The sequence below is a fragment of the Aquila chrysaetos genome, chromosome 24, assembly GCF_900496995.4.
Source record: "Aquila chrysaetos chrysaetos chromosome 24, bAquChr1.4, whole genome shotgun sequence".
Lineage (NCBI taxonomy): Eukaryota > Metazoa > Chordata > Aves > Accipitriformes > Accipitridae > Aquila > Aquila chrysaetos.
The window spans coordinates 10,456,982-10,469,248 of NC_044027.1; the positions used below are offsets into that span (position 1 = coordinate 10,456,982).

The 12,267-nt window shown below is 47.6% G+C and overlaps 1 protein-coding gene across 24 annotated transcripts in view; it reads left to right on the forward strand.

Annotated features, from left to right (window-relative positions):
• CACNA1B (calcium voltage-gated channel subunit alpha1 B) overlaps positions 1-11,515 on the forward strand; it is a 314,217-nt gene extending 302,702 nt beyond the window's left edge. For 19 of the 24 annotated variants that reach the window (XM_030000172.1, XM_030000169.1, XM_030000168.1 and 16 more), the window contains one exon: positions 3,699-11,515. In XM_030000172.1, the coding sequence (XP_029856032.1) occupies positions 3,699-4,235 (537 nt within the window). In that variant the 3' untranslated portion in view covers positions 4,236-11,515. The remainder of the gene's footprint in view (positions 1-3,698) is intronic. The other 5 variants (XM_030000188.1, XM_030000189.1, XM_030000190.1 and 2 more) reach the window with 2 other exon arrangements.
• The last annotated feature ends 752 nt before the right edge of the window (positions 11,516-12,267 follow it).

Here is a 12,267-nt window from a genome sequence, read left to right on the forward strand (position 1 = left end):
CTGAGTCAAGGCAGGCTGGTAGCGTGGCGTGGGACCTGGGCAGCTGAGCTGAACCGTTCCCCTGCCAGCTGTGTTAATCCAGCACCTACTGCTGCCCCGTGCACAAACATTTGGTGGTTGCCAAAGAAATCCTTGCCATCGCAGTACAAGCCAGTGTAAAACCGTATAGGGACTCCAGACAGCCAGAGCTGTGGTTTCAGCAGGGTTTGCTCATATTAACAGGATTTTCCAACTGCAGTTGCATGGGGTTCAGAGCTGTCCTGTATTATGGAACAGGTTAATCTTCTGAAAATCAAGTAAAAAGTCCTTTTTCCCTAGTGTCAAATCAATCTTCAAATCTGCTCTCTAGCAGGGAGGAGATATCACGTTGAGGGAGAGGAGGAATGTAGGAGAAGGCAGGACCTGGCTGGAAGGGGAGAGAGCTCAGTCCTGGCCAGCATGATCCCTGCAAACATCTCCAAGTAATGCACAGCCACTGTGCCGAGAGGGAGGCTCTGGCCACTCTCCAAAATCTCCCTAAATTTGCAGCCTGCTGGTGGTGTGTGACCGGCCGGGTGTCTCAGGAGGGGCTGAGCGAGGCTGTCAGCCGTGAGCCCCTGCAGCATCATCAACTCGTGGGGAGCAGGAGGAAATCCTGTGTTCAGCATCAGTTAGAGCCCGGGGGAAGGATTTAAATGAAGAGGCTTCAAAGTGTCCCAGTAGCTGCAAAATGAAGGAGCTTTTTGTCTCCTTACCCTGTCCTGTGCCTTTCTCTCTCCCTGCGTGGTCCTTAGCAGCATCCAGGCTGCAGCATCAGAGGCTGTGTGCTGCAGTGAGTGCTCAGGGGCTGCTGTCCTGCAGCTCTGGAGACACCCAGGGCATGGGACACGCTTTGCACAGTCATTCTCAGCTGGGAGGGGATCTGACATCGGTGTAAGGTCTGATGTACCCAGGACTATGTGTGGCCATAGCAAGAGGGAGCTGCAGCCTAACAGGTCTTTTCTGCTTCCAGTTGCTGCAGTCCCTGACTGGCCTTCACCTGATTTTTCAGATGAGTTTTTCTTTCCACTTCTTAATTTCTCCCTCTGGTTTGAGAGACAGGAAGATGGCACTGATTTTTAGCATGATGCCTCTCCTTTCTTGCAGGCTCAGTTTACCAGAACTTTAAATATCACATATGTTTTAATTAAAAACCTGAAATCTTCCCATAGTTCATAGACATTCAGCGTTAGAGCATCGGCTGCCTTTTATAAACCTGTTCCCCCAGTTCCAGTGAAGTCTGTATTGTCCCCCACGTCCCGTAGAGGTTTAGTAAGGCAGGGAGGAGAAAGCCTGTTGTTTTGGTGTCCATGTATTTGATCCACTCACATGTTACCCACTTTGAGTGGAGCTGCTAATACATCACCTGGTTGTTCTGGGAAAAAAAACAGATTAAGAAAATAGCCAAGCCAGCAGGACACTTCTGTCCCAATGAGCTGAAGACGCCTTGTCTCAATAAGGTGTCTGCAAGAAGCTCTGTCAGTCCATTTCCTGTGTTATTTTGGCTCGGTAACAAGGTGCTTGTTAACTCTCAAGCATTTTCTTTGTTAGTCTGTCCCTCTCCTTGGGAGACGTAGCTTTTCCCAGGAGCCCTGGCCCAGCATGTTTCACCAAGTCCCTGGAGGCCCCTGCGTAAACCAGAAAGAGAAGCTGGCTTAGGCTTCACTCTGCCAACAAGGTGGCTTCGTTCCAGCTAGAGCCAAGCCAAAAATCAGGACAGGTTTGGTTCAAAGAGAAGTTCTTTGGAGTTTTTCTTAACGCAAAAAAAGGAGACAAGAAAACCAAGCCATGAACATTTCATTTTGGGTCAACTCACAATGCTTTCTTTGACTCACACAGAAATGCTACATATCGTCTGTGAATTATTTCACTGTTTCCTTTTCAGTGCAGGTGAATTGTTAAATATAAATCCCATTTCATGATGAATCTGGGAAAACCATTTTTTTAAATGAGAGGAAACTGCTTGGAATTTTGAAATGTTTCAGCAGGAAGGAGCTGCTTGGACATTTTGGAAAAAAGACCTCACCATTTTTTTACAATCAAGCTCATTTCCCAAATTGGTCCTGCATAAAAGCAGTTTGAAAATCTCACCAAAAAAAAACATTTTTAGACAGCTCAATACTTACCAAAACAATTTAGTTCTGCTTTCTTAAGTATTGTAATTTTGAGGTGCTCAGCTTCAGGCCCTTGGAAAAAGCTGAGCGTCTTCCCCTGGATGTTGGAATGTTGTAGGTCACTGGGTGGTGGTCACCATCTCCCCCGTCACCACGGGGAGGCACCTCGGCCGGGGGGGCAGGTACCTGGGATTGAAATATGTGTCTGTAGCAGAGCGTAAGGCTGAAATGTGGGGAAGCCAGAGAAGAGAGAGGGTGAAAATGAAAGAAGAGAAAGGCAAAGACTCTGTTTCCAGGCTGTGAAAGGTGTGAGTCATTGGCCCAGCAGCATGAGCAGCAAATGCCATATCAGTCCCCAATGCCTGCGGAGAGCAGGGCTGCAGTGAGCGGCACCCACGCTGCTCCGCACCCCCAGATAATGCGGGTATTGCCTCTTCTTCTGATAGACATGGCACGACTCATGCCAACAGCGGCTGAAATAGCCTCGACATCCAGCTGCGGGGCTGATAGCCTCCAGCACTGCCGGGCTTGCCCTGAAAACTGTGCTGGAAACCCAGGCAGAGCAGGACAAGCATTGATTGATAGCCCAACAAGCAACAACCTGATGTTTTTATAGGAAGGAAAAGCTGCTCTTTAAAAATTAAAGGTCTGGTCTCAAAATGTTAGGTCACGAAAGGCCAAGGGATTTTTAAAATGTGCTCGCAGGGCTATTCATGTACTGCCTTGGGAGAATGTAAACAGAAATACCAAAACAAGGGCCCGTTCCTCTCACTCATGGCATTTTTTTTTTAACTTACTGTAGCTTAGTTCACTCCCACGTGTCGCTATTAGTAACCCAGAAAGCTGCCAGACTCTTCTATCACTCAAAAATCAAATGTGTAATGTTAAAGAGGAGAAGGTGAACACATTTTTGTTTAAGGAACTTGTTAGTTAAAGCCTGTCCAAAAAGCTTTTTGTTGTTTTTTCAGAAAGTAGCTATTTAATCAAAATGCATTTCGTTCCCAAAACTATAAAAAAATAGTCTGCCCCCAAATCCTCCTCCTACATAATCCAATTTTGACCACAGAAGTGATCCCCAACATCAGCATTCACAACCGTCAGGTGAAGTTCTGCAAAAATCTGCCTGAAAGCAGAGTGCTATTTTGCAAAATTTTATTTGCAAAAAAACCCAACCCATAGGTTTTTGAGCTCCTCCCGCCTAGTTCAGGTAAGGCGCATGTCAAGCCTGTGTATGATGTGGATGCCTTCCCTCCGGACAGTGTCCCCTTCTGTTGGAGCCGTCTGCCAGTTTGCGTCCTACCGATGCTCTGATCGTTTCTGTTCTTATTTACCGCTCGCAGAACTTTAGTTCTCCAGCTCTTTACATCTCGTGTTGAATTATTTCTCGAGAACCTCCTCCCCCTAACTGTGCTTGTCTAAACTCTCTCTTTTTTGCTTTTCTTTCCTCTTGTGACTTGTCTCTCCCTTCTGTTGCTTCTCCTTCTGTTTTATACCTGCCTGCCTTTGTGTTTGTCTGGTGTTTCCCTTTTTTATTTTTTGATTTGCTTTGTTCCAATTTTTATGTAGGGTAGTGGTTCAGTTAATGGGAGCCCCTTGCTGTCGACATCTGGTGCTAGTACCCCATGCCGGGGTCGGAGGCAGCTCCCACAGACTCCACTGACCCCACGTCCCAGCATCACTTACAAGACCGCTAACTCCTCGCCCGTGCACTTCACCAGTTTCCAAACCGGACTGCCCACTTTCTCCCCGGGACGCCTGAGCCGCGGCTTGTCCGAGCACAACGCGCTGCTGCGCGGGGACCAGCAGCCGCCCCCCCCGGCGGTGGCCCGCATCGGCTCCGACCCCTACCTGGGCCACCGCGATGACGCCGACAGCCCCTACCGCGCGGTGCCAGAGGACACGCTCACCTTCGAGGAGGCGGTGGCCACCAACTCGGGACGGTCCTCAAGGACTTCTTACGTCTCCTCCTTGACCTCCCAGTCTCACCAAATCCGCAGGGTGCCCAACGGCTACCACTACACGCTGGGTCTCAACACGGGCCCCGGGACTGGCACCAGAGGACGTAGTTACTACCACGAAGCCGATGAGGATGACTGGTGCTAGCGGCATGGCAAAACCCTTCAAGGTGTGCGTGTTTAAAATCGATGAGTTTTATCATCTGGAAGGCTGCGCGCTCCAATGCGCGCGGTGCCTGGGGCCAGAGGGGGCCCGCGGGGCAGCCTCCGCCGCGAGAACTGCTCTGCTCCCAGGTCCGGAGACACTCCTGCAGCCCCTCTCCTCTCTTTTTCTTTATTTTTTTCTTTTTCTTTTTTTTTTTTTTTTTTTCCACTAGACAAATCGAGGAAGAAGGCTCCCTCCTTAGGGGGAAGGCAGCGGGGGGAGCACATCTCTCTCTCCCCCTCTCCCACCTCCCTACTGCCTTGTCTAGTTCAAAGACATGCTCCAGATGCCAAATCCGTGACACCCGCGAGAAGCCAAGAGAAGAGCGGTCCTCACCTTTGACGGCAGAAAAAGCGGACTGTCGATCCTTTTCGAGATTGGCGCAGTTTTTGTTGGGCTATTTCTTAATTTATTATTATATTTTTTTTTTTCCCTGGTCAGGGTGGGAGTTGGGGGTTGCAAACAGACACACATGAACAAAGATCTCATCCGTGTTTTATCTCATTCACCGCTAAGAAGGAAGAGATCTACCCAAGAAACTGGGAGTGGAGAAACACAGACCAGAACAAAGGACAGTCCACTGGGACTTGATGTTCAGCCACAGCAATCCTTTTCGGCGGAGCCAGTGACACCCCCCCGAGCTGACCGAGTGCTCCGGCAGCCGGGACTCTGCTCTGACACCGCTGCCGTGTGGATCTCTTTTATTTTACTCACCACGTCGGGTCCTTCACACTGACACATGATAAAGCCACAACAGAGCTACTTTGTAAGGACTGTTTCCTTGCTGCTGAGACTTTTCCTTCCGTCCCTCTCTCCTGTCGACCGCAACACGCCCTCACTGTTTTGTCTTGTTTACAATATAAGCTTGATTTAGCAAAAAACAACTAAAAAAAAAAAATCCAGAAAAAAAAAAAAGAGGAAAAAGCGTAGGGGTGAGAAGAAGAAATGTTATTGGTTTTATATCAAGCTATTAGATAGAACTTTAACTTTTCATTGTGTGCATTTTTGTAAATTGTACAGTAAAAAAAAAAAGAAAAAAATACTCTTTATGTAGAGAATTAGTCCAATTGTCATTCCAGGTCCCACCGTTTCTACCGAATGCTCCAGTTGTTCACTACTAAGTGCCTAACCTTTGAAATCTTTCACAGCGACGATGCAACCTCTTGCTTCGATGCATCAGACCTTGGGCGAGCATGGGGAGGGGCAGGAGGGGAGGGAGGGCAGAGCCGGGAGGAGCCGCTCGTCTCAAAGGTTCCGTGGTGCACCCAACGCCCCGCGTCGCATTACTGGACAGTGTATTCGAGTACCAGGTTGGAAGCTTACAGTGGGGAAGGCAGACATGCTTTGGGGTTGGTTTGGGTTTTTTTGGCCTTTTTTTTTTTTTCTTCTTTTTTTTTTTTTTTTATATATACTTTTATTGGTGGGAGGGGAGTGATTGCAGCAAACAAAACTGGCCTTTTCTCTTTGACTAGTGTTTAGGTCCTGCGGGAGAGATGCAGGTGGAAAAGTACAGCATCTGCAGAGATGCTCTTGCAGGAGACGCAGCGTCTTTCACACTGCATGTCAAGTCACAGTCGAGCTGCGAGAGCTCTGGCTATGTTCCACGGTGCATAATTTGTGTTGAGGGCAGTTGGAGAGAGTCTTGTTTTTATTGCCTGTTAAGAGAAGGTTAAAAAAAATAATAAGCAAAACCTCTAACTCTGATTCTCAGGGATGAGATTTCTGTGTTCTTGTAATGACTCTTGCATTGGACAATTTTTTTCTTTTGTGCATGTGTGGATTTCTGCACTCTGAGCCTGAGAAAGAGGCAACCACGATGTGCTGGTGGGGAGGGAGCACTGAAAGAAAAGCCTGGGCAGGACCTTGTGTCTGTGGTCTGACGAACCGTCGTAGGGCTAATTTGGGGCACAGGGCGGCCAGAGGACACGTAGTACATTGACAAAAGGTTAAAGGAGGAAGAGTGGGAGGTGCCAGACGAGCGCATCGCTAAAAATGCTGATAGGAAAGAACAGAGGGTTGGACAGATGAATTTTTTCAGAGGATCTACCAAGCCCCAGAACTGTGAAACTTCTCCAGGTCGCTTAGGACAGGTAGAGATCCTGCTGGACCCTGGTGTTTCGTTTTGTCGCTGGGGTGGTTGGAGGGTATTGGATGCTGCCAAAACTTTCAGGAGGTCTCGTGTGCTCTCAGCAAAAGTAATTCAGCCTCAGGCAGGGAGCAGTCTGCTGTAGGGTGGCTCTTCACATCTCCTGTAGCTTTTCTGTTGAGGAAATTCAACCTGTTTTTGTTTCCTTCTGTGGGTTTTTTTGTCCTGTTACTAAAGAATAATCTTTGGCCAATCTCATCCCTGGATTCTGCTAAAGGATAACTCCTGTCTATAACTCTGTCTCTGCATTTATGTGCACTTTGAATAAAAGAAGTGCGGTAGCCGGAGGTCCACCATGAGTAACAGCTGTAATTTGCAAACGGAGGGCTATGCAACAAGATGACACGTTCAGAAACACATCCAAACCACCAACAGTCAGAAAGACCTTCATCCGTTCTGTAGCTTTATCTGCTGGATTTTCCTGTTTCGGGCTTCAGCATGATTGTGACCAAATGTTTTATACATTTTCCTTATATGAAGGCACAAACACTTTATTTGAAATTTTAAAGAAAACGTTACTATTTTACTCCAGGAAGTAAAGGAGAGGGAAAACGCAATCTCTCTGACAGTGCATGCAAACATTGTACCCACACTGGAAAGCAAAAGAGATGTCTTTCTGTACTGAATAATTTTGTCTTTTTCTCCACTCCGCCTTTCCCCTTCTACCATTTTAGATCCTCAAACCCACAGCCCCGCACTAACACACCATCTGGAAGCGCACAGCCAAACTATGGCCTTGGGTCACTCCAATTCCTAGGCAGAACACGAAGAAGAATCTCAAGTTGTCTAATCCTCCACCCGCCTCGTAGGGGTCGATGCCAGTGACAGACAAGCCTGACCACAATTGTTCATAACCCTTTTCCTACCTTTTTTTACAGCCTCTCTGCTGTCTCTTCAATGCATACATGATATTTCCAAGAATCCTCATAGTGAGTTGCCAAACTTGAATTGCACCGATCAGTTTTCTGCATCCAGAACCAGTCTCGTAGTGGCTGTACTTTGAATAAGTAATGTTTGCATGTAAAATATATACATATATACATATATATAAAAAGTATGTGCATGGAAAATGTTTATCTTCGTACTTTTTTGATACAATGTATTCATCAGTTGTTAATTTTTAATTATATTTGATATAAATTGGGGGTTTGTTGCAAAACTTTATATTTAAAAAAACAGTGTTAAAAATTATAAAAGTTCCAACCATGCAACACAAGCGGAACTTTACCCAAAAAAAAAAGGGGAAAAAAAAGAAAAAAAAAAGGTTCTGTGATTGCCTAGTTTGCTGCCTGAGTAATATTTATCAGCCAAACTTTGAATTCTGCAGTTGTTTCTACAATTACATTTTGTATGAAGCAAAGTCCTTGAATTAAAATAAAAACTTAGCAAAAAACCTTACAAATTCAAAGATGGTGTGTGCAGTGTGCCTAGTGACCGGGAGACCGCCATCCTGAGAGCAGCCTCCCCCCCGGCGGGCTGGCTAGGAGAGAGCCGCGGGAGGCAGCTTGGCTTGACCACCACGTTGAGTGACAGCCCGTGAGATCCGGTGTGAAACCGGATTTAGTTCAGCCCAAATTGGGATGCTGTAAGAAATTGGCCACATCTGTGTCTGTTTCTGTACAGGCTCCACAGATGCTCGGTCTGAGTAGGGAGCTGTTTGTAAATTTGCCTTTGCAGTGTGGAGATTACAGTTCCTGGAGTCCAACAGGCAGCAAAATTGCATAATTTAAGTTGAGGGTTACAAGAAAAACCCTAGCAGTGATTGATTCCTTTGAGGTTTTTAACAGATGTTTCTCTTGTTGATGTGCAAAAATGTTGGGCGTGGGGCTCCCTTTAGCGTTAACCCTTATTAAACCTTAAACCCACTCCCAGCAAGTGTTCTTGGTGCTACCTCAGGTAGGCATGGGCATGGAAATCAGTAGCATGTGGGGTTGAATTGGTGTCAGTCTGCCACGTGTCCAGGATGTGCCATAGCACTTGTAGAAAAAAAAAAAAAAATAATAATAATAATACTTGCTGAGTGTACCTCGAAGTTCCTACTCCCAAGGCTTGCACTGAGCAGAAGAAAAACCCAAGGGCTTTTGGAAATAAGGAAGGAAGTTTTCATTTCTTTGCATAACTGGAGAACTGCTCTCATTCCCTACCAGGGGGAGAAATCCACTGCGTGCATCTCCTGCATCAGGGTCTGCTGGCGTGACACTTCTGACAATGCCAAGGACTCTCCAAAAAATTATTGAGAAAAATTAATAGCAGCTGTAGAGCACTGCTGAAGGGAGGACCATCGCATTTTTGCATTTTTCAGTACTCTTCAGAGCACAAGGTCTATTTTAGCATTCAACTCTTCTTATTCTCTCTTGTTGCATCTTTTCTGTGATGAGACCACCCAAGGTCCCACTTGAGATTAGGGTATCGTGTGAAATGCAAGGAAATCCTGATCACCAGGCCAGGCTGTAGCATGGGAAGAAAATGGTTTTGCTTGAGGTCACACGGTATGTTATTAGCAAAGTTTGGAGCAGAAGAACTTCTTGGCTTGTAGTCTGGTCTGTGCAGGGTTTGGGGTTCTTGGGTGGGAGGACAGTGGAGCATAGAGGAGAAGAGTAGGATTTTTATTACATTTTTGAGCTATCCCAAGTAAACTTGAGAAACGGAGCTTTCTGAATGTGTCTGAGCAGTGTACAAGGGAAGGTCTGAAAAACAGCGCAAGATTTGAGAATCAGCGTACATCCCGACTTCAGCCGAGACACCCGTGGCATTCGCTCCACCTCAACCATCTGGGGAGCTGGAATCTGCCTGGAGGACCAGATGAGCAACCTCTCCCCTCCAGATGTGTATCACAGAGGACCTCCGAAACCAGTTTACAATCCCATATGTGTTTTCAAATCCTAAAAGCCTTTTGGCAGCTTTCTGCCTTTTTTTTTTTTTCCTTTTTTTTTCTTTATTTCTCCTTATTTCAGTTGTATTCTTTTGGTCCCTGAGACCAAGGCAGCAATGCACCCAACAGCTTCTCCAGGGACTGCCTGAGTTCTAGGGTGAAAGAGCTGGAGCAGGTGGGATCCCTGCTACCAGACTCAAAGCATTTCCCACGTCCAAGACACTGGAGCTGAAACTCCCAGTTTTGCTTCACTCCCCTTTGAGTTCAGCTGAACTCCACAAAATGGCCCTATTTTTGTACCTCGTCCTTGGTGCCACCTGGTTCTCATGACCAGTGTAACACCGTTCATGCAAAGCTGCTGTGAGTGGGTTTGCATGAGGTCTTTCCCCATCAGGGGCATATCTTGCTGACAGAGACCACTACATTTCTGTTCCCTTTATCTCCACTCCCAGACCTACAGATAAAATCTGGATCAGTATTTCCAAGGACAGCACCTCCATGCCTTGTTTTACCATTGGGGGTAGCGTTTTCAGGCTTTTTCTACTTTCTAGCGAAACAAAAAATGGAAAAAGGCTGATTCATCTCCCCTTGCCACTCTTTGAGTGTCATTCCCTGAAATATTTGTCTTAGGATGCAGAAAACTCAGGGTGAGACACTGAACACACCTGAGTCCAATGTGCTCAGGTAATTTGGCCTTTTGTACTCCCCAGAGCATGAAAACCCAATGTCATCCAGCTGATTCCCCATTCCAGCCACATTCGCAGACTGTGTGCCCTCCAAGGTGATGAATTACTCATCCCAGTGGAATTCATCCCTCTTGATCAACCCTAAGTAGATCTCCTGATATTTTCTGGGCTGTAGAAAGCACCATTTTCAGAAAGTGCCTGATCATAATAACGAGCTTCGACTCAACGCTGTCCCTCAGCACATTCCAAACTATTTTGCAGGAGAGCAAAAGAGGCTAGTTTTGCATCTTCATGCGATTAAAAAAAGGTAAACTGAGGCACCGCAAGGGGACTAAATTGCCCAGGGTCACCCAGCAAGCCAGTGCAGAAGCGAGGACAAGGTCTCCTGAGCTCCTGCAGGTTACTCTGCCTCCTTCATGTCTTGGTGTTTTAAATCACTGATGTGTGCATGATTTTTTTACATACACAAGCTCCTAGTAGGGTGCTAGTGAGGTGACACTGGGAATTTGGCATCTCACTAGCGGACATGTTGGTTCATTGGAGGGAATTCAAAGAAAAGGAGCAATAACAAAAATGATGAAAGGTTGGGGACAGATTTATGGCGATAGCTGTGAGGAGCTCTGCACGGTGATGGAGGAGGGTGGCTCTGATAAGGCTGTGCAAATATTTGTGGGGGTGAAGTCCTGAGGTGGGTGAGTCAGCACGAAGGAGCTGCTGAGGCTGTTTGGGAAGGGAGGTCTGAGCAAGCCAACTCCCTAGCAAACTGATGGAAACACCAGAATAGAGCCCTTCACCCGTTCAGGAAGCCTGGGACATGCTGATGGAGCTGTGTTAATTCAAAGAAAACAGTATCAATAACCATAGTTTATTCATTTTATCCTCATCTCCACTTTCTGTCATTGCTCTGAAACAGAATATCCCAGCACTGGCTTTGTCTGTGTCTGTTTTTATTATTTCTCTGTTTCTGGCAGCCTTTTCTCTGCCCAGCACAGCACAAAGAGAGGAGGAGGAGGAGGAGGCACGGTCCTTGCCCAGCTACTCCTGCACAAAAGTCTGAAATACCCACAGGGTATAAACCCCCATTTTCTTGCAGGAGGCTGAGGAGGATGTGCTTTGTGTTGTGTTACTGGATTCAGCAAAATGATAGCGTGTTTAAAAAGATGATGCTGAGCTGAGCTGACAGGACTGTGGCAGAATAAATGCATGCCTTTTACAAGTTTTTTTTCCTCCTCATGGAGTGGAGAGCATTTAAAAGACCTGGTTCTGCAGGTGATCCACCCCAAAACCCTCCTCCTGCAGCAGGATGGTGGTATGTGAAAGGAGCGGAGGGCAGAGCCTCTGCACTGCGAGGCGGTTGCACGTCCCACAGCAGAGACTAGCTGCAGGACAGAGCCAAGAGATGTGCTGCTGGGACAGAAGGTCACAGCTGTGGAAATCAAAGGGATTCAGCAGCACCTGAGAAAGGAAAGCCAAACCTGTGTCACATGTTCCTGACAAATAAAGTCCTCTACACGGCAAAGCAAATGACTCCTTGAGTGTCTCTGACCTTCGTTTCCTTGACAAGCTGAGTCGGTGCGTGCCAGGGGAAGGGCAGAGAGGGGTGAGCGCAGCAACATTTTGCACCCAGCTGGGCTCACGTCTCCCCAAGATCAAGCAGCAATCGGGACTTAAGAGACGAGGTTACAGAAGCCTAACTTTGTGCTGCCATGGTGCAGTGTTCGTCTGAGCAAAATGACGGCCAGGTGACACCACCGGACACTCGATCACCTCCTGCGCTTTGGCAAGGGACATCCACCCGGAGGCAGGCAGGTCTGGCTGCCCCTCGCTGAGGGTTCCCATGTTTTTGGGGGTCTCTGGGTGATTGCTGCAGAGAAAATACTAGCACGGACTGGGAGCGAGCCTGCCTCCTCTGTGGGCCTGAGCTAAAACCCCCAAAGGGCTTCTGTGAGCGTCCAGGGGTTTGTCACACAGGGCGGAGCAGTCCTGGGAAGCGGTGTGGCTACAGCGTCAGGGTCTGTTCCACTGGTGCTACCAGAGAGCTTAATGTGTAGCACAGAGCAGGGTCTGCCGTGGGGCAGCACTCGAGCAGGGCTCTCCGCGGACGTGGGGCTGGCTGGGGTGGTGACTGGGGAAACTCACTTTTGGGGTGTCTGTCTGCAAATACCTTCCACTGTGATGCTGCTGTGGCTGGTGCTAAGGAGCAGTTGGGAGGGTGACAGTGCCCCGTCGGGAGGAGCCCGCAGTGGTGTGAGGGCTGGGCAGGACCTGAGT